This window comes from Aquarana catesbeiana, linkage group LG06, assembly GCF_042186555.1.
Source record: "Aquarana catesbeiana isolate 2022-GZ linkage group LG06, ASM4218655v1, whole genome shotgun sequence".
In the NCBI taxonomy this organism is placed as follows: domain Eukaryota; kingdom Metazoa; phylum Chordata; class Amphibia; order Anura; family Ranidae; genus Aquarana; species Aquarana catesbeiana.
In genome coordinates, this window is record NC_133329.1 from 58,798,300 (window position 1) to 58,824,002 (window position 25,703).

Consider the following 25,703-nt stretch of genomic DNA (forward strand, 5'->3'; position numbering starts at 1 on the left):
TTGGATTATGTATATGGACTATTAATTTTAATTGCGCTGCACTATTTTCTGTTTTAATTGCGCTGCACTATTTTCTGCGCATGCGCCAGCGCGCTGTGAATGGCCGGGCAATCTTCTGGGACCTGTGACGTGTATAAATATGAACAAAAAAAGTGTTTCTCCTGCGCTCGTGCAGGCGCTATAGATGTAAAGTGGTAGTAATTTTGAATGGTGGGAACTATAGGACGATCATGCGTGTCCCGCTGCCTAAACAGACCAGGGGTGGTCCGAAGAAGGCCGAGTGAAAAGAAAGAGGTGGAAGGCGCGTGATCTAACGCATGAATCAAGATGATAAAGTTTATTCTTAAACAAAGTAGATGAGTACAAAGAAATTACTACGTATTCGTAAAAACTAAGTTACAAAATATTCATTAAGAATTAATCATGCCCATACAAGGGCAAATGCTCAATGGTAGGCTGACGCGTTTCGAGGGGTTCCCTCTTCATCAGAGCCTTGGAAAGCAAAAGAAAGTCTGTAAAATGTGGTAGATATACATAGAGAGGAGTGGCTGATTGGGAGATGTATCACATGGTGGGAGATGTATTCTCCTTTACTCTAGAAGTATCCACATCCCAGCGCTCTACATAATGTAGAATAAATGGCTGGTTTGTTATTTGTTGTAGAGCCAGAGGAAGAAGTGGGAATTGGGTGCCTGTAAAAACTGGGTACCGGCTCCCCCCCCCCCCCCTAAAAAAATGACATGCCAAATGTGGCATGTCGGGGGGTCACCATCACTTAAAGTGTGAGTTCCACCTTTGGGTGGAACCCCACTTTAAGTTGTTATGTAGCAGAATGACTGTGCATTACCACAACAAAACACCAGATGTCACTGTTGTGCAGCAGTAAGCTGTAGGAAACACACACGAGCAGGATCAGGTTCATATCCTATAGTTTGTCATTGTGTTTCTACCGTTGCTGTCCTTCTGAAAATGCCAGTTGCCTGGCTCTCATTTTTCTTTCCAATACCTTTTCCATCATTTCACGCAGCAGATGCAGGCAGAATTCCCCGTCTGCGGTGTCAGAAGGTGAGGTCAGATCAGGTCAATGATTTGGAAAGGACAGAAGACAGAGGCGGTTGTGTCGGCAACTTTTTCCACATTAGGTGACATGTTCACAAGCATCGGACAACTGACGTGTCAGTGAACAACAGAGCGGTGTAGTCTTTGATACAGGGTAGTCTTAAATACTATATAGTAATACATTTGTTTAAACTGCCATCAGTGATTAGTCCCAACGCATGCTCTTTAGGGTTCAGATCAATCCAAATTCAAGCACTTTGGAAGTCATATTTCCCCAGGGCATGTGCCTCAGGCCTCAGATCAGCCTAATACATGACCTTCAGACCTCAGTCCAGCCTAATACATGACCTTCAGACCTCAGATCAGCCTAATACATGACCTTCAGGCCTCAGATCAGCCTAATACATGACCTTCAGACCAGGTTAGATCAGTCCCAGTGCATGACCTTCAGACCTCAGATCAGCCCCAATGCATGGCTTTCAGACCTCAGATCAGCTGAATACATGACCTTCAGACCTCAGATCAGCCCAATGCATGACCTACAGACCTTAGATCAGCCCAAATGCATCACCTTCAGACCTCAAATCAGCCCAATGCATAATCTTCAGACCTCCGATCAGCCCAATGCATGGCTTACAGACCTCAGATCAGCCCAATGCATGATTTTCAGTCCTCAGATCAGCCCAATGCATGACCTCCAGATCTCAGATCAGCTCAGTGTATGACCTTCAGGCCTCAGATCAGCTCAATAATGACCCACAGACCTCAGATCAGCCCAATGCATGACCCACAGACCTCAGATCAGCCCAATGCATGACTTTCAGTCCTCAGATCAGCCCAGTGCATCACCTTCAGACCTCAAATCAGCCCAATGCATAACCTTCAGACCTCCAATCAGCCCAATGCATGACTTACAGACATCAGATCAGCCCAATGCATGACTTTCAGTCCTCAGATCAGCCTAATGCATGGCCTTCAGACCATAGATCAGCCCAATGCATGGCTTTCAGACCTTAGATCAGCTCAATACATGACCTTTAGACCTTAGATCAGTCCCAGTGCATGACCTTCAGACCTCAGACCAGCCCAATGCATGACCCTCAGACCTCAGATCAGCCAAATGCATGACCTTCAGACCTCAGACCAGCTCAATACATTACCTTCAGACCTCAGATTAGCCCAATGCATGACTTTCAGTCCTCAGACCAACCCAAATGCATCACCTTCAGACCTCAAATCAGCCCAATGCATGATCTTCGGACCTCAGATCAGCCCAATGCATGATTTTCAGTCCTCAGATCAGCCCAATGCATGACCTTCAGACCAGCCCAATGCATGACCTCCAGATCTCAGATCAGTTCAGTGCATGACCTTCAGGCCTCAGATTAGCTCAATACATGACCCACAGACCTCAGATCAGCCCAATGCAAGACCTACAGACCTTAGATCAGCCCAATGCATGACTTTCAGTCCTCAGATCAGCCTAATGCATGGCCTTCTGACCATAGATCAGCCCAATGCATGGCTTTCAGACCTTAGATCAGCTCAATACATGACCTTCAGACCTTAGATCAGTCCCAGTGCATGACCCTCAGACCAGCCCAATGCATGACCCTCAGACCTCAGATCAGCCCAATGCATGACCTTCAGACCTCAGATCAGCCCAATGTATGAGTTTCAGTCCTCAGATCAGCCCAATGCATCACCTTCAGACCTCAAATCAGCCCAATGCATGACCTTCAGACCTCCGATCAGCCCAATGCATGACCTACAGTCTGTAAGACCTCAGGTCAGCCCAATGCATGACTTTCAGTCCTCAGATCAGCCCAATGCATGACCTTCAGACCTCAAATCAGCCCTATGCATGATCTTCAGACCTCAGATCAGCCCAATGCATGACCTACAGACCTCAGATCAGACCAATGCATGACTTTCAGTCCTCAGACCAGCCCAGTGCATGACCTTCAGACCTCAGATCAGCTCAATACATGACCTTCAGACCTCAGATCAGCTCAATACATGACCCACAGACCTCAGATCAGCTTAATACATGACCCACAGACCTCAGATCAACCCCAAACCCTGTACTCCTATGAATGCAGTGTACACACACAGATTGGCTTTTTGCGCACAGCATATCAATGTCCTCAGAGAGGTGGTTGGACCAGGCTTTGTAATGGACAGTCATGTACAGCCAATGGCAGAGTAAATGCCATCACATGTGTGCTGGGGTGGCAGAGTCCTGCTCTAAGGGTTATGAAGCCCAGCTGACCCATGTTTTAGGAGCACAGCGACAGCATCCTATACATTTCCTTAGACCAGGGATATGCAATTAGTGGACCTCCAGCTGTTGCAGAACTACAATTTCCATGAGGCATAGCAAAACACTGACAGCCATAGGCATGACACCCAGAGGCAGAGGCATGATGGGACTTGTAGTTTTACAACAGCTGGAGGTCCGCTAATTGCATATCCCTGCCTTAGACCTTTTCCTCAGTTACTTTCCACCTACATTTACCATTTCTATCCTGGAAAAGAACCAGAATAAACATGTGAAGCAATATCACGATGCTGCAGAGCAGGTTAGGACTGTGAGGAAATTCCGTTTACTTTTTTTTGCACATTCATGCTGGTGTTGCAGATAGAGTTGCCACCTCATCCCTTTAAACCCGAACACATATGAATTCCACAGGTTCTGAGGCTAATTTAATGCAGATAAGGCACCAAGTGAGTTTAATTACCACCTTAATCAGCCACAGAACCCGTGTAATTAATATGTGTTCGGTTTTAGGGATGAGGTGGCAACCATAGTTGCAGAGTCTACAAGAGCAATAAATCAGCAATTTGTGAGCCATATGGGAAGAGGCCGGAATTCTGCTCAATGGATGCTGCTGAATAACCAGCTGTGGAAAATGAGGACTATGGGGGATTTTTATTTAAACTTTTTTTTCTAGTTTTGAATGGAGTGTGGAAGAGATAGAAGCTCTGCCAGGTATTTATTGCTGGCGTGCTTTCAATACAAACACTTGTTCCGGTGACAACGGTCAGAGGTGGGGGTTTCCTGGAATTGTGGGAAGACTTTCATTTACTTTCTGTTGGGTTTCAGGGATTCAGACCTACCTTGGATATATTTGGTGACTGCTGATGAAGCTTTCAGAGAGAGGAAAGAACATGGCACAGACTAGGGAAGTACCCCCCCCTCCCCCACTGTCTGGAATCTGACTGTAGGCATAGCTCTCAACTGTCCCTGATTTCGAGGGACTGTCCCTGATTTCGAGGGACTGTCCCTGATTTGGAGCAATGTCCCTCTGTCTCTCATTCCTCCTCATTTGTCCCTCATTTTGGTCTGATCTGTATAGTTGTATATAAAATATATAAAATAAAATTCACTTTATCTATCAAAATGTGTTTCCCAGTGCTAAACCTTTCATCCAAATTCTAAATTGCTACATTTGTAAATTTCAAAAGCCAATATAAAGGAATAGAAGTGGTAAAAATCAGCCCTTGTGGGTTTAACTAATCTTATCTTTTGGTTAATTCTCCTTTAAGGGGGCGTGGCAGGGGGGCGTGTCCTATGCCTACCTACTTTTGCTAATAGGTGTCCTTCATTCCCATCTCAAAAAGTTGGGAGGCATGCTGTAGGGATTACACCAACGTCAGACAAGGGTAAACTGTGTCCATCCCACCCTGAGATTTGCATTGCTGTGCCACAATACATAGCTCCCAACTTTTCCTGATTTGGAGCAATGTCCCTCTGTCCCCCATTCCTCCTCATTTGTCCCTCATTTTGGCCTGATCTATATTGTATAGAAAATGCACTATTTATCTATAAGAAAGTGTTTTAAAGTGCCCAACATTTCATCCAATTTCTAAATTGCTGCAGTCATAAATTTCACAAGCAAATATTAAGAAATAGTAGTGGTTAAAAAAAAGCCCTTATGAGTTTAACCAATCTTTTTTTTTTTTGTACAATTCTCCTTTAAGGGGGCGTGGCAGGGTGTGTCCTATGCCTACATACTTTTGCTAACAGGTGTCCCTCATTCCCATCTCAGAAAGTTGGGAGGAATGACAAAGCACAATCCCACCTGGCAGGGGAGGGGACCTGACCTTTCTGTACTGCAGTTTCATGTTCCCTTGCAGCTCTCCTCAGCACCCTGTGACTAAACACTGAAAGGAGAAGCAGCAAACTGCTGAGCTCATCTCTGTCACCCTGCTCCCTCCTCCTATCAGCATGCTTCTTGCAACTGATTGGCCTCTTGTTCTGCTGCTTCTCCCTTTCCCAGCCTGAGCTCTGCTGTACAGAACCTACAAAAGGTTGATACCAGGTCATATTTAGGATCCCACATTGCTTGTGTATAAAAAATACATTTAATGATGTATTACTGATTGCAGTCAGGGCCGGTGCTACCACTAGGCAAACTAGGCAGCCGCCTAGGGCGCCCGGCCACTGGTGTTCCTACTCTCTTCTCTCTGCAGCAACCAACTAAGTCTCAGCATCAGCAGGCAGCCGAAGCTCCGTTCGCATATTGTCACAGTGTCAGAGGTGCAGCGGCGGCGGCAGAGGTCTGTGTCTGTGTCCCAACTCCTAAACGAATGGAAGCAAGCAAACATTCATTGATGGGCACTGGTAGACTGCATTGATGGGTGCAGGTGAGGCTGCATTTGATGGGCACTGGTGAAGCTGCATTGATGGGCACTGGTGAAGCTGCATTGATGGGCACTGGTGAAGCTGCATTGATGGGCACTGGTGAGGCTGCATTGATGGGCACTGGTGAGGCTGCATTGATGGGCACTGGTGAAGCTGCATTGATGGGCACTGGTGAGGCTGCATTGATGGGCACTGGTGAGGTTGCATTTGATGGGCGCTGGTGAGGCTGAATTTGATGGGTGCTTCATTAAAAAGGTGGGGTATACATGGGTAGGGAAAAGGGGGTGGAGTCAGGGGTGGAGCGGCAAAATGAGGTTTCGCCTAGGGTGTCAAAAATCCTTGCACCATTCCTGATTGCAGTTGTATCTTTTATATCTGCCGGGAGTTCAGCTTTAACCACTTCAGCCCCGGAAGGGTTTACCCCTTTAATGACCAGGCCATTTTTTGCGATACGGCACTGCGTTGCTTCAACTGACAATTGCGCGTTCGTGCGACGTTGTAACCAAACAAAATTGATGTGTTTTTTTTTTCCTACAAATAGAGCTTTCTTTTGGTGGTATTTGTTTACCTCTGTGGTTTTTATTTTTTGCGCTATAAACTAAAAAAGGGTGCCAATTTGGAAAAAAAAAACAAAAAAAAAAAAAACAATATTTTTTACTTTCTGTTTTAAAACATATCCCAAAAAAAAAAAAATAAAATAAAAAAAAACAATTTCTTCGTCAATTTAGGCCTATATGTATTCTGCTACATATTTTTAGTAAAAAGAAAAAAAAATCTGAATAAGCGAATATTGATTGGTTTGCACAAAAGTTTTAGCGTCTACAAACTATGACATTGATTTATGGACTTTTAATTATTTTATTGTTTTCACCAGTAATGGCGGCGATCCGCGGTTTTTCGACATCAAAGAAATCCTGGACAGCCGCACTCCAAAAATATTTGCCTTTTATTCAATAAGGTGTCATCCAAAATACAGGTCACAGCAAAGTGGAACAAAGCTTACGCGTTTCGCACTACAAGGAGTGCTTAGTCATAGCTATGACTAAGTGGGGGGGGGGATATTATGAGCTCTGTTTTCAAAAGATTGAGATTGGAAAAGTGGTGTAACATCCATTAGGAAACTTAAAAAGGTATAGGACACACCCCCTGCTACACCCCCCTTTTTAACACTACTATTCTTTTACATTGGCTTTTAGAAATTGAATGAAAGGTTTAGCACTGGAAAACACTTTTTGATAGATAAAAAGTGCATTTTATATACAACTATATAGATCAGACCAAAATGAGGGGCAAATGAGGAGGAAAGAGGGACAGAGGGACATTGCTCCAAATCAGGGACAGTCCCTCGAAATCAGGGACAGTTGGGAGCTATGTCCATACCGATATGTCAGTTAGTTATTGACAGGGCTTTTTTTCTCAAACAATAGGTGCTGGAACTCAACCACGACCCCCCCAAAACCCCTCCCCCCACACACCCTCCAAATCACATCAAATAGTAGGTGTGGTCAGTCAAATTTCACAAACAGTAGGAGGGTCCTAAAGGGGCATTTAATACCAGGATTGCATTACATACAGAGTGCAGAGTTCAAGGGGGTTACACACAGAGTGCAGAGCTGCCACGTGTAAACACAGTAACTGGACTTTTGTGTTTACAAGTGATCGTTGTCAGCAGGCCCCCCCAAGGGTCTGAGCCAGAGGTGGTGGAACTGAGTTCCACCAAGTTCCCCCTGAAAAAAAGCCCTGGTTATTGATATGCAGTTATTGATACTGATATGCAGGAAGACTAAAGAAGTGAGGTGTGGAGATGGCATTGGACGCCATGCAAGGTTATCACAGTCTAGGTAGGTCCCACCTGTAAGATGGATATAATGGACAGCCCCCCGCATGTGTATCACCCTGCTAGATAGGGTGCTGGATTAGGTATTTTTAGTGGTTAGCTCTACTGTAATCAGTTGAGCTGCTTCTGATTGTTTTGGTCTGTTCTGTGTCTCACCGGTCGCAGGATTGACAGCTTCCCTCTGCCTTCTGGAGGGTTCTGGAAAGTAGTGGGTTGGGAGAGTCAAATCATCAGCTGAATATTTATGCAGTCCCAGCCAGTCCCTGGGCAAGAGAGCCCAGATGGTGGCTGGGAGGGAGCATAAATAGTTTGAGGCCTGGAACAGAGAACAACAGCCTGAAGGGCTGCTCCCCTTCTAGGCAGTCCAGTTGTGTTTTTTTTTTTTTTTTCTACAGCTCACTGAGGTCTCAGCTATGGTATCTGGTGGGGCCTACTCTATTGAACTTTGCTGGAGCTGACTGAGGGACTTCTTTTGGGATCCGGTCTGGAGAATTCACAGGAGAGGTGTCTGGAAGATATTGGAAGGAAGGACAGACGTGAGTACAGACTGGAGTGTGAGATCACAGTGACTGTGTCCTGCCTACCATGACTGGTTCTCTTTAACTCTCCAAAGCCCTTGATAGGTTGTCATTGCGTATTATGGTTTTTGATAATGTCCCCAGTGTAATATTAGGGGCTCCTGATTGTCCCAGTATAGGGAGGACAGCCCTCGTTTTGGGCTCAAATCCCTCTTTTCGTCTCACATTTTTAAATACCAGTGGGCCAAAATTCATCCCATTTGCTGTGCACTGTACAAGTTACATAGCAGTCAGTTAGACATCATTCTTCATTGAGGAAGTTCCCATAGAAGAAATCTGAATTTGGGTTACAATGACTGCCGTGAATGACATTATTCTGTTTTCACAATCAACCGATTATATTAATTATTTTGTCATTTCTATACATTTTTAATAGAAAGAATGCTACGGTTGTAATACCAAGAGCGTCATATGAAGTCCTTTACTTTGTTAGGGGTTATCTGGATGATGCCTGTAGCTACAGGCATCATCCAGATATCATTCTCTCCAGCCGGGGATTCTGTGCATGATAATAATGATCATAGTGGCATTTCCGCTGCTTGATCATTCTTATAGGCAACGGGAGGGGACGTCCCCCCCTTCCGCCGCCATCCGCTGCTTGTCCGGGCTCTCCCATGCCATCGGGGGCCAAGAGAAAGAATCGGCCGCCGCCGGATGACGACCATATTTCCAGTGACCAGATGGTCACCAGTCATCTCTATGATCGTCGGAGGCCCGGGCGCGACGTTATGACGTCACGCCTGGATTCCCAGAAATAAACAAAGCCACGATCGCGGCTGTCAGCATGAGATTGGTGATTTTTTTTTTTTTCTGATCTCATGCTTTCCAGCCTGGAGGAGAGATGTGGAGGTCTTATTGACATCTCTCCATAAAGGGGACCTGTCACAATAGATTCCTATTACAAGGGATGTTTACATTCCTTGTAATAGGAATAAAAGTGATCAAAAAAATCGTAAAAAAAAGTTTTTTTTTTACTTCGGTAGCTCGCGTTCAGAAGCGAATGCACATGTAAGCCCCGCCCACATATGTTAAGGCCGTTGAAACCACACATGTGAGATATTGCCGCGATCGTTAGAGCGTTTGCAATAATTCTAGCACTAGACCTCCTCTGTAATTCTAAACTGGTAACCTGTAAAAATTTTCAAAGCGTCGCCTATGGAGATTTTTAAGTACCAAAGTTTGGCGCCATTCCACAAGTGTGCGCAGTTTTAAAGCGTGACATGTTAGGTATCTATTTACTCGGCGTAACATCATCTTTCACATTATACAAAAAAATTGGGTTAACTTTACTGTTTTGTTATTTTTTTAATTCATGAAACTTTTTTCCAAAAAAAAAGGCGTTTGAAAAATTACTGCGCAAATACCGTGTAAGATAAAAAGTTGTAATGACCACCGTTTTATTCCCTAAAGTGTCTGCTAAAAAAAAACATATATAATTTTTGGGGTTTCTGAGTAATTTTCTAGCAAAAAAAAATGATGATTTTTACATGTAGGAGAGAAGTGCCAGAATAGTCCCGGTATGGAAGTGGTTAAATGCATCTTCATACGCATCCATTGACCATCTGCTTGTTAGTTCTTCAGCTTTCTCGAACGAAGGCCAAACAATAAGACAAGAAATCTTGCAAATAATATTTGTCCTCATTTTTCTCTCATGGCCATCATTGAAAGTCTGGAAAATATAAGCCATAATAGAGAGTCCCGGTGTAGATTTTGGTCTTGTCTCATTGATTGGTGTCACAGTTTTGCTGTATTCAGTAGGAAGGTGAACCATCGATTCTAGAAGCAGAAGGTTAGATCCGTTCCTGACATCTCCCTCTGGTAATACTCATCCAGTCTCTCGCTCTGGGCCACTGTGAAATGGTTCTTCCAATCACCGCAGATTCCTGGAGAGAGAAATCAGAGACATGTAAAGCTGATGTCACAGAGAGAGATACTAGATATCAGATTTTTAGATTTTGGATGCAGAAAGTTTTGAGTTCAAGTGATACCCTTTAAATTGAACAGTGCCTTGCAGTACCTCTTCTTGGACACAAGATGTCCTCAGTCTTCTGGATTGAATGACACCCATGGCCAGTAAGACTAATGCCGCGTACACACGGTCAGACTTTCCGACGGGAGATGTTGGATGTGAGCTTTTTGTCGGAAAGTCTGACCGTGTGTATGCTCCATCGAACATTTGCTGTCGGACTTTCCGCCAACAAATGTTTGATAGCAGGTTCTCAAATTTTCCGCCAACAAAACTTTGTTGTCGGAAAGTCCGATTGTGTGTACACATCATCCCTTTAATCCAGGACACACATTAATGACACAGGTTCTGTGGCTGATTAAGGTGGTAATTAAACTCACTTGGTGCCTTATCTGCATTAAATCAGCCTCAGAACCTGTGTGATTCATATGTGTTCTGGTTTAACCACTTGCCCACTGGGCACTTAAACCCCCTTCCTCACCAGATAAATTTTCAGATTTCGGTGCTCTCACACTTTGAATGACAATTACTCAGTCATACAACACTGTACCCATATGAATTTTTTGTCCTTTTTTCCCCACAAATGGAGCTTTCTTTTGGTGGTATTTAATCACTGCTGGGTTTTTTTATTTTTATTTTTATTTTTTGCGTTATAAATCAAAAAAGACTGAAAATTCGGTAAAAAAAAAATTCTTTGTTTCTGTTAAAATTTATTGCAGAGTATTGGCGAGTATTGGCAGAGTATTGCAGTGTTGCAGAGTATTGGCGAGTATTGGCAGAGTATTGCAGTGTTGCAGAGTATTGCAGTGTTGCAGAGTATTGCAGTGTTGCAGAGTATTGCACAGTGTTGCAGAGTATTTGCAGAGTATTGCAGTGTTGCAGAGTATTGCAGTGTTGCAGAGTATTGCAGAGTATTGCACAGTGTTGCAGAGTATGGGGTTTCCCCAGGTGGGGTTTTTAGGCAGCGGAATTGAAATATTCAACCAATGTTGTATAAAAAAGATTGTATTTTATTGTACAAAAAATAATTTAACACAAAGGTTTAAAAAATGAGCTCTGATATAGAGTGTTTACAAGTCTAGTGAACTCCGACACGCATTTTACAAACATATTTTCATAACAACATTGTATACATATTGTCAATATCAGAAAAATGGAGCTGACGCGTTTCAACCTATATATCCAAGGTCTTCTTTAGAGGTCAGTCTGCCAAAAAATATACAACAGGGATACACATATAAGGACTTGATTACATATATTAGAAAAAATGTACCATATTCTATATAGCATAGTTACCCAATGATGCGTGTCCTAAGACGAAAAACGAAAAGCTTCCTATAAGAGAGTCCCCTTTTTTAAAATCAAAATGCCTGCTCACTTTCCTCCAGAGGTCCTATGACTCCTCCACCGGCACAGCCTCCGGCACCGGGGCAGAAACCAAAGATGTGGCTTACGAGAGGTCACACTAAGAATCGCCCCCCCACACACACACCCAGGACCACACGATCGGTCGGGTAGAAGGCGACACCTGCAGCAGAAACCCGAAGGAAAACACATTTAGGGATCACACTCATGATATGTGTCAAAGCATTAGATTAAGAAATATTTACTTAATCGAATAGCAGAGTAGGTGTCATAGGACCTCTGGGGGAAAGTGAGCAGGCATTTTGATTTAAAAAAAAGGGGACTCTCTTATAGGAAGCTTTTCGTTTTTCGTCTTAGGACACGCATCTTTGGGTAACTATGCTATATAGAATATGGTACATTTTTTCTAATATATGTAATCAAGTCCTTATATGTGTATCCCTGTTGTATATTTTTTAGCAGACTGACCTCTGAAGAAGACCTTGGATATATAGGTTGAAACGCGTCAGCTCCATTTTTCTGATATTGACAATATGTATACAATGTTGTTATGAAAATATGTCTGTACAATGCGTGTTGGAGTTCACTAGACTTGTAAACACTCTATATCAGAGCTCATTTTTTAAACCTTTGTGTTAAATTATTTTTTGTACAATAAAATACAATCTTTTTTATACAATATTGGTTGAATATTTCAATTCCGCTGCCTAAAAACCCCACCTGGGGAAATCCTTTTCCATTTTTGTTCTCATTACCAGGGGTGAGCAGCACTTTTTCCTCCTCCCTCTACTGTGTCCCTCCTTTGCTAGTGTTGCAGAGTATTGCCCAGTATTGCAATTATTGGCACTGATTGCAGTGCTGTGGGCTGGATGTTTAGTGCCCACAGCGCTGCTGCAATCTCACCCCCTCTCCCCTCGTACTGTACCTATCGGTACAGAGAGGGGAGGGAGGAACCAGCGTCATGACGTGATGCCAGTTTGTTTACAAGTGATCGCTCCGTCATTTGACGGAACAATCACATGGTAAACGGCTGCGATCAGCGGCTATTTACCGTGATCCGTGATGCGCCGGGTCCTCTGGACCTGGCGGTCATGGATGTTCCCGGGTGCGCGTCCCAGGGGGCACGCAGGAGCAACTTTCTGGGAGGACGTCCATGGACTCCCACCCAGAAAAACACGACCGCACTGTAGCCGTCTTTTGGCTATGGCCCGGTCAGCAAGTGGTTAAAGGGATGATGTGGTAACCCTAGTACACAAGTCCGTTGCACAAAAGTCCACGCATGCTCAGAATCGAGCAGAAGGAGCCGCACTGGCTATTGAACTTTTCTCAGCTCGTCGTACGTCTTGTATGTTCCCACGTTCGTAATTGTTGGCCAACATTTGTGTGACCGTGTGTATGCAAGACAAGTTTGAGCCAACATCCTTCGAACAAAAATCCACGGCTTTGTTGGTGGAAAGTCCGATCGTGTGTACGCGGCATTAGACCCCATACACACTATTAGAGTTTCTGCAGATTTTTGTCTTCAGATTTACCAAAACCATGTAGTGCGAGGGTCTGCCTGATTGCATACAAATTGAAACTCTAATGCTATGTACACACAATAGGATTTTCCGACAACAATACCGTGGATTTATTTCCGACGGATGTTGACTGAAACTTGTTTTGCATACACACGGTCGCACAAATGTTGTCAGAAATTCCGAACGAACGTCAAGAACGCGGTGACGTACAAGATGTACGACGAGCCGAGAAAACTTAAGTTCAATAGCCAGTGCGGCTCTTCTGCTTGATTCCGAGCATGCGTGGAACTTTGTGCGTCGGAATTGTGTACACACGATCAGAATTTCCGACAAAGGATTTTGTTGTTGGAAAATTTGAGAACCAGCTCTCAAATTGTTGTTGTCAGAAATGTCCAATGGAGCCTACACAGGGTCGGAATTTACGACAACAAGCTCACATCCAACATTTGTTATTCGAAAATCCTATCGTGTGTACAGGGCATTAAGGTTTGACCTTATATTATATGGTTTTGGTAAATCTGAAGACAAAAATCTGCAGAAAATCTAATAGTAGGTATGGGGTCTAAGGCTGTGTTCACACCAGTGGCGGCCCGTCCATTAGGGGCGCAGGGGCGCTGCTCCCCTAATTCATGCGTCCGGCCTCTAATCTACATGCAGGGAGCCAGACGCATGGATTTCAATAGGGGTTTTTTTTTTGTTTTGAAGCACATGATTAGAGCCTGAGGCTCTAATTGGCTTCAAAAAAGGGTGGGCTCGGGGAGCAGGGCACTGCGCCCTGAACCCACCCAGTTGTGTGACATTAGCGAATTAATATTCCCTTTTGTCTTCCTGATTCTCCTCCCGGCCAATCAGGAAGCGGGTCTTAGGCCGACAGAAGAAGCAATCGTATTAGCCGCCGAGGGAAGAAGGAGGGAAGTCACAGAGGACGAAGCCGCCGTGATGCCAGAGATGCAGGGTGAAGTCGCCAAGGAGGAGTTGGAGACGCAGGAAGGAGCCGATGCTGCTAGACGGGGTAAGTGCGGGGCCCGTGGTGGGACGGTCGGACGACCGACCGGGGGGGAGGGGGGAGTGGCGACAGGTGTTTTGTTGTCTTGTTTATCGCCCCCCTAAAATATACAGCACCAGCCACCACTGGTTCACACTCATGCAAATTGGATGCGGGTTTCCCTGCATCTGATTCGCATGACAGGTGACTGTGACTTGCCTGACTGCATTGTGCCAAGTGTAAAGTTTGGAGGGGGGATTATGGTGTGGGGTTGTTTTTCAGGGGTTGGGCTTGGCCCCTTGGTTCCAGTGAAGGGAACTCTTAAGGCGTCAGCATACCAAGACATTTTGGACAATTTCATGCTCCCAACTTTGTGGGAACAGTTTGGGGATGGCCCCATCCTATCCCTACATGACTGCACCAGTGCACAAAGCAAGGTCCATAAAGACATGGATGAGTGAGTTTGGGGTGGAGGAACCTAACTGGCCTGCACAGAGTCCTGACCTCAACCCGATAGCCCACCTTTGGGATGAATTAGAGGGGAGACTGTGAGCCAGGCCTTCTCGTCCAACATCAGTGCCTGAACTCACAAATGCTCTTCTGGAAAAATGGTCAAACATTCCCATAGACACACTCCTAAACCTTGTGAACAGCCTTACCAGTAGAGTTGAAGCTGTTATAGCTGCAAAGGGTGGGCCAACTCAATATTGAACCCTACGGACTAAGACTGGGATGTCATTAAAGTTCATGTGCGTGTAAAGGCAGGTGTCCCAATACTTTTGGCAATATAGTATATACACAGTATATTATAAATAGTATACCGTGTTTCCCCGAAAGTAAGCCCGGGTCTTATATTAATTTTGTCAGCCAAAAACACACTTGTTTTCGGGATAGGGCTTACCCCTCTATCACAGGATCACATAATGCAAAAGGTGCGCATTTCTGCAATGCAACGGTGCAAATACCTTCTTCCATAGCTTGCCTGAGCTGTCTTTCACCGCTCTGAGCACTGCAGACGGATGGGGGCGAGATCCCCCGCTAACACCTGCTTCAGTGGCCCGCCTGACCTGTCTTCCACGGCTATGATTAGTGCAGAGGGAGGGGGGTGGAGATCCGCCGCTGATACCCAAGAGAAGAGGAGATCTGCTGAGCCCTGCTTGGCGCTTCCATGGCCCGGCCCAAGCTGTCGTCCCTGCTCTGAGCAATGCAGGGAGGGAAGAGGAGATCATCTGAGCGCCAAGCGGCGCCGCACCAAACTAGGACTTACTTTCGGGGTAGGGCTTATATTGCAGCCCTCCTGGAAAAAAGCGATAGGTCTTATTATTGGGGTAGGTCTTATTTTCGGGGAAGCACGGTATATGTAGTAGTTCCTGTTTCAGCAGACAGGTGGCAGTACTGTACCTTTCCTCATGAACGGGGAGATGGATTGGTCCATGATGGTAGAAGAGAGAGATGTGTAATTAGTAAGGGGATTCTCTTTCATTGCCTTGAAAGACGTATGTTGACAAATCCTCTCCACAACCTCTTCGGAGAAGTCTTTCCCCAAAAACTTGACAACTTTTCGGATCTCACAACTTGGATCCTAATGAAAAGAAGACTTGCAGTATATTGGATGTAAACCCTAACTGGATGACAGTTAGTTTTAAAGACTGCGTTCTACTTTTTCATCTTTTTCTCATTTGAGTTTTGATGCTCTCCTTCAGCCTCTTTTATCTCCTTCCTCTCCAAATGCACTAGTTCCAGCATCAGCTGCACCTCGATGCTCTGGACTGGCTTCCTAACGACAACATAAGAGAGGCTGGCACAACTACTTTATAGATGCCAACTGTTCCAAATCTTGGACCTCAGTCCTAATGATGCTGTGTCCCGCGTGATGTCTGGGGATCACAGTGTCATCCCCACTACATGGGCAGTAACTCAATAAGGCATTCCCTTTGGTGATCAAGGGCTGTGAGTGGGTGGTCCCGCAAAAGTAGAGACGGGGTTAGGACTGAGCACTGCAGTAACTTGGCAGGGGTTGGGTTGGACCGCCCAGTCACCGGTTGGGCCTGAGGCAGACTGTTGGCGGAGTTACTGCAACTGTGTTCAGGGACCAAGGTCTGAAATGTTGGTAAGGCCAGCCATAGACAAAGCTGTTTTCTTTCCTGCAACATTTTTTTCCCCCATCAACACAACCAGTGTTGATGGGGGAATCCCTCCTGCAGAGCCATTGTGTTCTCCCAGCCGCTAGCAATAATCTCATGTAAAATCCAACAGGTTGATTGTACTCAAGTTGGTCAATCGATTAACTTGGGTTTATTCATCCTCCCTATACATTGTTCAAATGACATCTGGTTTTAGCAGAATTCGAACCATCTATGGCCGGCTTAGGTATACTAGGTGTAGTCTCCATCATTAAAATAGTCAAATGTGATCCTACCATGAAGGTCCTGAACCGGGACCTTCATGGTAAGGTCACATTTGACTACTTTAATAAAAGCGGCATATTTTAAAAGATTAAAAATTACTTCTGAAATATGAACTAGTATGCAGTGTTAGTGATTGGGTTTAGGTCTACCTTATGTTCTTTTGCACTCAAATGTTTCTCCCTCAGATGAACAGGAAGACTTACTTCTAACATGTCCTCGTAGAATACGTACAGCATGTTCTTCTGCTGCCTTAGGTTCCACCAATCCCTTACATGAGCTCCCCAGGAGCCGAAACCGACTACAATAGACAGAAAGTGACTTAGTGGTTGGTCAAAAAAAATTGGCGACTGGTAAAAACTCGTGGTTACCCCTCACCATTTCCTTGGATGAACCTCTCTACATACTCCTCCCAGGTTCCCGGGTCTGGATGCAGCTGGTTCATCTTATCGAAATGATAGAAGGACACGGCTACATCTTTAGGGTTCCTCGCCACGTAGATGATCTAATGATAACAGAAAATGTTGGTCAAAACTTCACGCTGTGCAGAGAAAGGTCAACGTAGTCCAGTTAAAGTGTAGGTATAGCCACATTTTGGTCTCTGAAACGTGTTGGTGGTTCTATGTGATCATTTTATGAATCAGTAAAGTGACTTGGACTCTTGGACATTTGGTTTGATGCCCTTGTTGTATACTTTGAGTCCTATTCTGGGTACCCACCAACGGGAACCTTGTTGTATGTGGGTCACCTTAGCAGAACCAGTGAGCTTGAAGAATGAGGTTTCCTCCAGTTCATTGATGAGGTTTCCTCCATTTTATCAAATAGATACCTCTTGAATTTTGTCAATTTAGGGATTTTTCTTTTGCTGTCTCTGTCCTAATTGGGAGATTTCTCTATTTCCTGTCCCAGAATTGCAACAGAAAGGGAGGAAGCTCTCAAAAAAAAAGCCCTCTTAGGCCATTGTTATTGGATCAGGCGTCCCCCACCTTGAAAGATTTCCGCTCTTGTTTTTTTTTTTTTTTCCCTGTGACAATTATAATATTTTGGATTTTCCATCACTTCCTGGCTTGGTGACACCAGGACGAGCAGAGAGGGTGAAACTCCCCACTGGGGACACAGACAGCAATAAAAAACCTGCATAGTTATTGAACCACAGCAAAGCTCTTAGGTGGGGTCAGGAGGTGGTATTCTATTGAAATATCCAACATATATACAAACATACCCCATCATTTTCTTTTATCTGTGTATTTTATACATGATTAGTTACAGAGGCATACCTAGAACCTTCAGGGCCCTGGTGCAAGAAACCATGAAGGGGTCCCCTGAGACTCCTGGGGCCCTTTCCATCGATCCCAGGGCCGTTTATTCCTGTCACAGGGCCCTTTATTATGGTCCTTCAGTGGAAACCTTTTACATGTTCTGCAGCAGGCCCCCTTCCAGCTGTCTTGCCCCCCCCCCCCCCCTAATGGTGGCAAAACGCCAAGGCCTGGTCCCCAGTGTGACCTTTGCAACCCTGGTAATTCCGCCACTGATTGGTTATATTTCTTGATGTATAAAAAAAAAAAATAATTCTTTTAATAGAAACATTTTATATGGCCTATGTGGTGCCTTAAAAATCCAATTTTCTCCCATTTATGAGTTCTATTGACCTATGGATGTGGCATTTCCCAGCACCATCTAAAAATCTATAGTAACATTTAGGGCAGAATTAAACGTGTTCAGGCTATATTTTCTGCAATTCAAATGTCTAAATGCAGAAAATACTGCATTATGGCCACTATATGGCGCTGATTATCCTAGGAAATGAGTATGCTCCTCATCTCCATCTAGTGGCCATAGTGTAATATTTAACACAATTACACAATTCAAATTGCAGAGAACATAGTCTGAGAACATTCGATTTTGCCCCGTTTGCACAAATGGATTTACATGCAGTTTTGCCAAGCAAAGGTACATTTTTTATAAATATACCACATAATCTCATCAGATTGTTTTGCAGCAGTACCTGGCAAACTACAGTACTTATAACAAGAGACAAAAGAAGTAAAGATTGTGATTCAGCTGTTACTGACATATTTTGTAATAAAGTACGATCAATACTTTTTCCTGACACCGTATATAAAAAAAGCACATCTACCGATCATGAAAAAAGCTTTAAGACAAAACAAAATGAAAAATGAATCAAAACCCTTTTTGCGGCCTAAGAAAAGATTAAACATATCAGCAGGGCCCTGCCAAAAAGAATTGTTAAGTAAAGATCTGTAAAATATCTGTAGCCTCGGGGGTAATCATTTATAATGGACATCCGAGGGAACATTTTGAATATTTTATTTATTTTTATTTATTTACAGATACTTCTACAGGTGATAATATTAGTTATTGCTGTTTCCTTCAAGATCGAAATAGCTAAGAACTGGAAATCGACTAGCCAAGCCCAATTCACAGAGGATTAGGGATTAAGGCTTGGTTATTCAATTTCCAGTTCTGGAATATTTAGGTCAAATATTTGAAATATTCTCCTGAATGTTCATTATTAATGATTACCGGTCATCTATAAGACTAAAAGCAGCGCTCTTCAGTGTATTAGACAGGGGTGTTGCTAGGTCTACAAAAAATCTGGGGCTAGAGCCCATAGCAGCATAGTAAAGAAAGTCAAACACATGTATATGCAGTAATATACGTGTGTGTGTATATATCCCCAGAGAGCCCCCCCTTACATCAGGGTCCCCAGAGAGCCTCCTCCTTACATCAGGGTCCCCAGAGAGCCTCCTCCTTACATCAGGGTCCCCAGAGAGCCTCCTCCTTACATCAGGGTCCCCAGAGAGCCTCCTCCTTACATCAGGGTCCCCAGAGAGCCTCCTCCTTACATCAGGGTCCCCAGAGAGCCCCCCCCCACTTACATCAGGGTCCCCAGAGAGCCTCCCCTCCCCTTGGGGACCCTTGCAGAGACTCGGGGCTATGGGCCCCAGATTCGGGGCTATAGCCCCAAAAGCCACCCCCTAGCGACGCCACTGGTATTAGACACAGAATTTCACACAGTTTATTATAATTAGACATGTGCAATTTGTTTTGTAACGAAACAAAAGGTCAACTCAATGTAAATATCATGCCGTGTACACACGGGCGGACTTTTCGGCAACAAAGGTCCGACAGTCTTTCCGACGGACTTTCAAATGAACGGACTTGCCTACACACGATCACACCAAAGTCCGACAGATTTGTACGTGATGACGTACGACCCCACTAAAATAAGGAAGTTGATAACCAGTAGCCAATAGCTTCCCTAGCGTCGGTTTTTGTCCGTCGGACTAGCATACAGACGAACGGATTTTTCTATAGGAACTGGGTCCGGCGGAGTTCCGACGTAAAGATCTGAAACCTGTTCCAATCCTAAAGTCCGTCAGATTTTCGACAGAAACAGTCCGCTGAAGGTCCGATGAAGCCCACACACGGTCGGATTGTCCGCCGGATTCGGTCCGTTGGACCAGTCTGGTTGAAAAGTCCGCTCATGTGTACACGGCATCATAGTCCAATCAGCTGATTAATTTTGGGCTGGAGGTCGGATTACTGGCAAAGTGCATTCCTGAGAACTGAGTGAGAAGGCTGTTGTATTGTATTTGAGCAGAGGAGAAGAGATATTGTCATTGTGTGTGTTAAAAGATTCAATAAAGAAACGACTTTCCAAACTACGAATCATTATCACAAATATATATACATACATAAATATCGAATTTTAACTAATATGAAAGAAATTATAGCGGATATAACGAATGAATTCGACATGATTCGGTAATTCGTTAAAGATCTAATGAAACAAAAGGTCAACTCAAAGTAAATCTTACAGTCCAATCAGCTGATTAATTTTGGGCTGGAGGTTGGATTACTGGCAAAGTGCATTCCTGAGAACTGAGTGAGAAGGGTGTTGTATTGTATTTGAGCAGAGGAGAAGAGATATTGTCATTGTGTGTGTTAAAAGGTTCAATAAACAAACGACTCTCCAAACTACGAATCGTTATCATGAATATATATACATACATAAATATCGAGCTTCAACTAATACAAAAGAAATTATAGCGGATATAAAGAATGAATTTGACATGATTCGAGATTCAGTATAACGAATTTCGACACTCTACAGAAAAAAACGAATTATCCGAAAACGAATTAACGTAACATAACGAATATAACAGAACGAAATTATGTATTTTACGAGTGACAACGATCCGAAACTAAACGAAATTTTCCGTTGTGCACAAGTCTAATTATAATAATACACCCTGTGACAGGTAAGTCCAACTGGAACATAGACAGGATACCGCTGACAGACTCATTAGCTTATAACATAGGGAAAAAAAAACAAGCGTTAACCTGTTTAAAAGTTTATTCCCACAAAGAGGACCTTCCCTTTCCACATTGCACTTACAAGATCGGATAGCTAGAGGTACACCGATCGCAGGACACGAGTATTCTGATCGGTTCAGTGTTGCTGTGTTCACATATGACAAGACGGTATGGGTACTAGCTCATTATGCCTTTTGCTGTGTACATACGACCGGACTTTTCCACAGCAAAGGTCCGACGTAACAAATCCGCCGGACAATTCGATCGTGTGTGGGCTTCATCGGACCTTTGCTGTCAAAATCAGACGAACTTTAGAAATAGAACATTTTTCAAATCTTTCTGTCGGACTCGAGTCCGGTTGAAAAATCCGGTTGTCTGTATGCTAGTCCGACGGACGAAAACCGACGCTAGGGCAGCTATTGGCTACTGGCTATAACTTTCTCATTCTAGTCCGGTCGTACGTCATCACGTTCGAGTCGGACTTTGGTGTAATCGTGTGTAGGCAAGTCCGTTTCGTCGGAACTCCGTCAGTCGAGAAGTCCTTCGGAGTTCAGCCGTCGAAAAGTCCGGTCATGTGTACACGGCATAAGTCTTGCAGGTGTTTATTATTTTTTTTTTGTGAATTTTTTTCAGAGGTTTACAACCTCTTTAAGGGACTGTGTCGAGAAGCTTTTACAAAAGGAACAGTGTCCTCATCTTTCCTGTTAGAGAACCTTAGGGTTCAGGTGAAATAGTCACTTGTGACGGTAAGTTCTACATACACTAGAAGACCATTAGACATTCTACCTGCCGCACCATAGCCTTACCTTGACGTTCTTATCCCACAATGATTTTGGGAAGAGCGGTACTGGTAGGTGAGTCTTAATCACTCTCGGGGAGGGTACAGATTCTAATATTTCACTCCCTGGAAAATAGAGATAAGGACAACATCAGAATCATGTCGGTTTTAAAAGGACACCTGTAGCCTTTTAGACAGGGCCGGCGCTAGCGCTAGGCGAACTAAGTAGCCGCCGAGGGCGCACTGCTGCCTATTGTGCAGCCATGGCCAGTTGTTGCTGGGTCCCCACCCCTGCCAGAGCATCCTGCCCAAATACCCAATCAGTGTCCCCATAGCTCCCAACTGTCCCTGATTTCGAGGGACTGTCCCTGATTTGGTTAATCATTAAACTGAACATCATTAAACCGGTCCTGAACCGGAACCTTCATGGTAGGATCACATTTGACTATTTTAATAAAAGCGGCATATTTAAAAAGATTAAAAACGACTTCTGAAATATGAACCATAGCTCCCAACTGTCCCTGATTTTGAGGGACTGTCCCTGATTTGCAGCAATGCCCCTCTGTCCCTCATTCCTCCTCATTTGTCCCTCATTTTGGTCTGATCTATATAGATGTATATAAAATGCACTTTTTATCTATCAAAAAGTGTTTCCCAGCGCTAAACCTTTCATCTGATTTCTAAATTGCTGCATTTGTAAATTCCAAAAGCCAATATAAAGGAATAGTAGCGGTAAAAAAATGCATTTGTGGGTTCAGCCAATCTTGTTTTTTTTGTACAATTCTCCTTTAAGGGGGCATGGCAATGGGTGTGTCCTATGCCTGCATACTTTTGCTGATAGGTGTCCCTCATTCCCATCTCAAAAAGTTGGGAGGTATGGTATCCCTGGTGCCCCACAACCGTGCCGCTAAGCAACAGGGCAGGCTGTGCAGCAATCACAACTGTCCCTGAATGTACAGCGGCTGACAGCATCCACCGCCGCCTGCTGTTCACAGCACTAGGGTTTGGTTGCTGGGACCGCCCATGTCCTAGCAACCAATCACTTGTTTGCCCCTCCCCAGGCCCCCGACATTCAGAGGAGGAGAAAGAAGTTCCTCCTCCAAACCTACCCGGTCCCAGTGCCCAGCCTTCCAGCTTCTACCTGTTCTGAAATTGACTGCTGCAATGAGAAGGAATGGATCCTGTTGTAAGCTGGGGTCTTCACAAGACTCCCTCCTACCCTTCCATTACCCCAGCTATTCTCTCAAACCTTTCCACTCTCCACATGTAAGGGGGCTTTAGGGATCCCGATGTGAGGTAGTTTTAGGGACCCTGATGTAAGGGAGGTTCTGTGAACCCTAATGTAAGGCAGACTTTGGGGACCCTGATGTAAGGGGGAACTCTGGGTACCCTGATTTAAGGAAAGGGCTCTGAGGGACCCTGATGTAAGGGGGGGGGCTTTGGGATCCTAATATAAGAGGAGACCTTAAAGACCCTGGGTTCTCTGATGTGAAGGCAGACTCTGGGGACCCTGATTTAAGGGGGGGGAACTCTGCGGACCCTGATGTAAGGGGAGGGGAACTCCTAGGACACTGACGTAAGAGGAGATGACTCTGGGGACACTGATGAAAGGAGGGGGGGACTCTGGGGACCTTGTTGTAAGGGGGGAACTTTGGGGACCCTCATGAAAGGGGTAAACTCTGATGTAAGGGGGGGCCCGGGCCTAAAGCTGTGTAAGGGGCTCCAAATTTCCTGATGGCTGCCATGTTCCTCATACGCTGTGCCGATGTTCCGCATACCACTGCAGGATTGGATGATGTTAGCTGGAGACGAAGCCGTCTCCTGCAAACTTCTGCCAATCCGTGAAGAAGAGGTATCCAGCCAATGAGGTTCTGTTGCTGCGTGCAACATCACTTCCTCCCAGCTCCCCCGTCAGTCTCTACACAGAACTAATGTTGGCAAGGAGGTAAGAAAGCATCCATTCACAGGCTGCAGCCTTTATTTTTTTTTTGGGAGGAGGGGGTGCAAGTAGCTGGTCTTCCCTAGGGCTCAAAATAGTCTAGCACAGTACATTTTTCCAAAATATTTCATGTACCAATAGTAAAAAAAAAATAAAAATTTATACTTACACAGTAAAAATATGGAAATACAAAATATGTATTAACCACTTCCCGCCTGGTCAATAGCAAAATGACGGCCGGGCGGTAGCTTTTCCTTTCAGACTGGACATCATATGACGTCCTTTAGAACAAGCCGCTCGTGCCCCCCCAGGTGTTGCGGTGTGTTGCTCGGGCATGGTAAAGAGCCTATGACGTAGGCTCTTTAACATGTGATCAGCTGTGTCCAATCACAGATGATCACAGTGTAAATAGGAAATGCCGGTTATCTGCATTCCTCTCCTCACACTGACAGCAAGTGAGGAGAAGAGAGCTGATAAGCGGCTTTCCTGACAGGGGAGATCTGCACTGAGAATCAGTGCAGCCCCATAAGCGATGCCTGCCAGTGCCCATCAGTGATGCCTGTCAGTGCCCATCATTGCCCATCAGTGCTGCCCATCAGAGCACATCAGTGCCGCCTATCAGTGCCCATCATTGCAGCCTACCAGTGCCCATAAAGGCTGCTCATCATTGCCGCCTATCAGAGCCCAAAAAGGCTGTCAATCATTGCCGCCTATCAGTGCCCATCAGTGCCGCCTATCAGTGCCCAAAAAGGCTGCCCATCATTGCCACCTATCAGTGCCCATCATTGCCACCTATCAGTGCCCATCAGTGCCGCCTATCAGTGCCCAAAAAGGCTGCCCATTATTGTTGCCTATCAGTGCCCAAAAAGGCTGCCCATCATTGCCGCCTATCAGTGCCCATCATTGCCGCCTATCAGTGCCCCATCAGTGCTGCCTACCAGTGCCCATAAAAGCTGCCCATCAGTGTTGCCTATCAGTGCCCAAAAAGGCTGCCCATCATTGTCGCCTATCAGTGCCCATAAAGGCTACCCATCAGTGCCGCCTATCAGTGCCCATCAGTGCTGCATATTAGTGCCTCCCCATCAGTGCTCATCAGTGCTGCATTATAATGCCTCCTTATCAGCGCACATCAGTGAAGGAGAAAACGTACTTATTTACAAAATTTTATAACAGAAACAAAGAAAAACGTTTTTTCCCCCCAAAATTTTGGTCTTTTTTCATATGTTTAGCAAAAATAAAAAACTCAGTGGTGATTCAATACCCCCAAAAGAAAGCTCTGTCTGTCTCAAAAAAATAATAAAAATTTAGCATGACTGCGCAATTTTCATTCAAAGTGTGACAGCGCTGAAAGCTGAAAATTGGCCTGGTGCCGGTATTGAAGTGGTTAAAATACTGGAACGTTATGGATGGGGCTGGGTGTCACTGTGGGGAATGGGGTCTCTCCAGGAGGCTGGGGGGCTTTTCAGGGGCACTGTTGGAAGCTGAAGGGCCCTACAGGGGCTGGCGAACATTGTTGGAGGTTGAGGATACTTTGGGGGCACCAAAGGCACCATTAGTGCATTTTTTTATGTACATTTTTGGTAAAACACATATCTGCTAGCCGCATTTGGGGTAACATTAACGATTAATTGCACCGCAAGCATGACACACATTTTGCACTTTGTTTCCGGAATGCAGACAAAAACGCGCATTTCTTCAGATTCCCGGAATATACAGGTGTGGATAGGGTGTTGAAAAATTTGCCAAAATGCGCTTTGAAAAAGCACCAAAATGCACACTAAAAAGAGCTAAATTGTTTTTAAAAAAAAAATTTCAAAATTTTAAAATCCGCAGCAAAATGCACAATAAAAAAGCACCAAGGTGCCAAATTGAACCTTTTTGGTCACAGAGCGTTGTGCGGTTTTTCAGAGTGCAATTTGATGCATTTGTAGCGCATTTATCAAAATGTATGCCAAAAGGTATGTCTGCTACGCGCGATTAACATTGAATGGCACCCAAAAGCGTGTTGCGTATTTTGCCAAGATTTTAGCACAATTTGGAATTCGTGGCCAGAATCCTGCGATTCTGCCCACGATTCTGCATTGCTCAGGTGTGAAGGGGGCCTAAATGGCAATACAATATGACTATATATAAAACATTATATACTGTGTGTGTGTGTGTGTGTGTGTATATATATATATATATATATATATATATATATAGATATATATCTATATATATATATATATATAGAGATATATATATATATATATATATATATATATATCTATATATATATATAT

At 44.5% G+C, this 25,703-nt stretch overlaps 1 protein-coding gene across 1 annotated transcript; it reads right to left on the reverse strand.

Annotated features, from left to right (window-relative positions):
• Positions 1-9,407: 9,407 nt before the first annotated feature.
• LOC141148488 (sulfotransferase 1B1-like) lies at positions 9,408-21,608 on the reverse strand (the record flags this gene model as incomplete). The annotated part of the gene is given in 5 exon segments (XM_073636004.1): positions 9,408-10,005; positions 15,360-15,540; positions 16,570-16,664; positions 16,742-16,868; positions 21,511-21,608. Coding segments are annotated over 5 exon segments (608 nt in total), but the record flags the coding sequence as incomplete, so codon positions are not given.
• Between the last annotated feature and the right edge of the window lie 4,095 nt (positions 21,609-25,703).